The following is a 2517-nucleotide window of genomic DNA, read 5'->3' as shown; positions in this document are numbered from 1 at the left end:
GTCGGCGGAGAGCGCCGCGGCCGCATATGCCGCGGCAGTCGGCGAGGCGCCCGCCACGTCGCTCGCGGCCCAAATGGCCGAGCAGCAGCAGCAGCAGGTGGCGGAGGAGCAAGTGGCGGAGCAGCAGGTGGCGGCGGCGGCCACTGCGATCGCGCCAGACCCCGCGCCCCTGGACGGCGTCGGGCCGGCTGCGGTGCCTCCGTGTGGGGCCTAGGTCCTTGGGCGGAGGCGCGGCTGGCGAGGGCGGAGGTGAGGAAGGCCCATGGCCCATGGCGCGTGAGGACGTCGTCGGCCGAGATACCGGGGGTGCGGCGGCGGGGGTTGTGCGCGGGGTGCGGGGTTGCGGGGTTGCAACGGCGCGGGGACAAATTCAGATATGGGGCGGCGCGCGCGCGGACCTCTGCTTTTCATTGAGCGACGAGAGCCGTGCTTTTTCAGGACGGTTGTGGTGTTTGGGCTACCATCTATCAAATTTGGTGTTTGGGCTACCATCTACGAAACGATTTTATAATAATGCACCAAGCACTGAGCACGTGCACAGATGCGCGGCCCGGGTCGGTGTGTCGGGGCGGGCGCCCGCCTTCAAGTTGCCGAGAGGAGCCGGCGCCCGGTCCGGCCAGAGCCGCACGCGCAGCGTGCTCGCGCGGGCATCTCTAGTGCCTAATCTGCTATGCACCGCGCCTGTTGCTGCTCTAGATGGTGCCGGGGCGCTTCATGCGGGAGCCCTTGGTCTTGGGCGGTGGCGCCGGCTTCTTGGCAAACAGACCGCCGAGGAAGGTCTTCTTCCACTCGGCCTCCTCCGACTGGGTGGTGCCCGAGGAGACGGCGGCGTCGGGCGCACGCGAGCCCACGGTGTAGCCCCACCTGGATCGGAAGGTTGTGCGCGTAAGCTTGACGCCTTTGCCGCTGCGGCTGTCGGGTGTTCCTGTCGGAGTCGGAGCATCTATTCAACCTCACAGCGGGTTGCCGGCCTTGCCAGGCTTCTGAGCGTTGGGGCCAGACATGACAATGCTGCTCCGCGAGCCGCGAAGCGCAGACGCCGGCGCGGTGAAGGCGGCGGCGAGCGCGAGGCACAGCGCGAGGAGGAGGAAGCGGAACATGGTTTCTGCGGGACAGGGATGGCCAAGGGTGGTGAGGCGCGCCAGTGGTCTACCGTCGGTGCGTTGTCGGGAGGCCCTATCCAGTGGGGCGTGTTAGAGGTGCCTCTGGTGCGAGCGAAGGGGAAATCTCTTGGAAATCCAAGGGTAAGAACTTTCTTTTTTCCGACGAGAGCTTTTCTCGACAACTTAGTTCTCCCCCCCTCACTGTCTGCGATCTGCGCTTCTTGTTTCTTATCAACCTATCTATCTGTGATGAACGCGGGGGGGGGAGGGAGCCGGTATCGACGAAAGGGACCGCTAGCAGGAGACGGTGCCCAGCCCTACAGGTAGTGAACGATCGTCTACACACATCAACTGCACATGCGCGCACTTCCAGTAGCGGCGCAACACGACGCCACATGCGCGCACTTCCAGTAGCGGCGCAACACGACGCCGAGCAACCGACGTCGGCACATACAGCTATATCATACTGACCAACAGCTAACTACTCAAGTATTGATATTAAACACGGCCATGCTCATACACCATTTTGGACAGATCTTATGTGGCGAGCACAATCGTCGCGCTCTAACGTAGCAAGGGTGGCTAAAGTCCTCGCCGGGCGGCTCGAAGGGCATCTTCGTGTGCAGCACACGCGCCCGAGCCTGCCTCTGTGGTAGGGGGCGGGGGAGTTGGCTCTCGGCGGTGACGGCGCAGGGTGGCATTGTGCTGCAGGCTGAGTTGCCACGCAATTGCGAAGTATTCAGTGTTGTCACGCACGATTGCCACGTGCACCTTCGGAGGGCCTTCCTCAAACGTGTTGATGCTCCCTTGCACGCGTGCGAGCACGTCGCGCACGTCGAGGATGTCGTCCTCCACACAGGCATCAGGTTGGGCGTCGCTCGCCATCCAGGGGTGAGACGAAGACACGCTCTCGTCCACAACAGCTGTCTGCAGGTTAAGCATGTCCTCTTCTGACAGGCCCTGCGAGACGGAGTCGAGGTAGAGCATGCGGCCCACCTGATCCAGAAGCGTCGGGTGGAGCAGTCGCGCCTTGACATCTGCCAGGCTGAGGGCGAACGGCTCAGCAGCAGAAGCCAGTAGGCGGGCCGCAGCAGCGGCAGTGAGTGCACTCCCGTTGGCGCTCGCGGTCGGCTGCATGTCCAAGTGCGCCGCGAAGAGGGTGCGCATCTCGTTGCCTCCCAGCGCGCTCGCAACCTCTTTTGCAGCCGGGCAGCCGTGCAGGTCGATGAGAACCGAGCGCCCTGTGTAGCCATCGAGGCCGGTTTGTAGCACCTGGCCCGTGGGCAGCACACCGGTGCGGATCGAATGCACGCACTCCGCGTATGTCAGTGGGTTGGTCACTGACGGCGCCGGCCCGTCTGTGTGTGCCGTGAGAGCCTGCTCAATCGCCATGTCGTCCTCGGGGCCATATTCC

The 2517-nt window shown here is 64.0% G+C and overlaps 1 protein-coding gene across 1 annotated transcript; it reads right to left on the bottom strand.

The window, feature by feature from the left end:
- Positions 1 to 448: 448 nt before the first annotated feature.
- Positions 449 to 1107, bottom strand: EMIHUDRAFT_424710 (hypothetical protein; the record flags this gene model as incomplete). Its single annotated transcript, XM_005773521.1, has 3 exons — positions 449 to 528; positions 561 to 864; positions 958 to 1107. Coding segments are annotated over 2 exons (354 nt in total), but the record flags the coding sequence as incomplete, so codon positions are not given.
- Positions 1108 to 2517: the final 1410 nt, after the last annotated feature.

The sequence above is a fragment of the Emiliania huxleyi genome, assembly GCF_000372725.1.
Source record: "Emiliania huxleyi CCMP1516 unplaced genomic scaffold EMIHUscaffold_336, whole genome shotgun sequence".
In the NCBI taxonomy this organism is placed as follows: Eukaryota; Haptophyta; order Isochrysidales; family Noelaerhabdaceae; genus Emiliania; species Emiliania huxleyi.
This window is presented reverse-complemented; position numbering and strand designations above follow the sequence as displayed.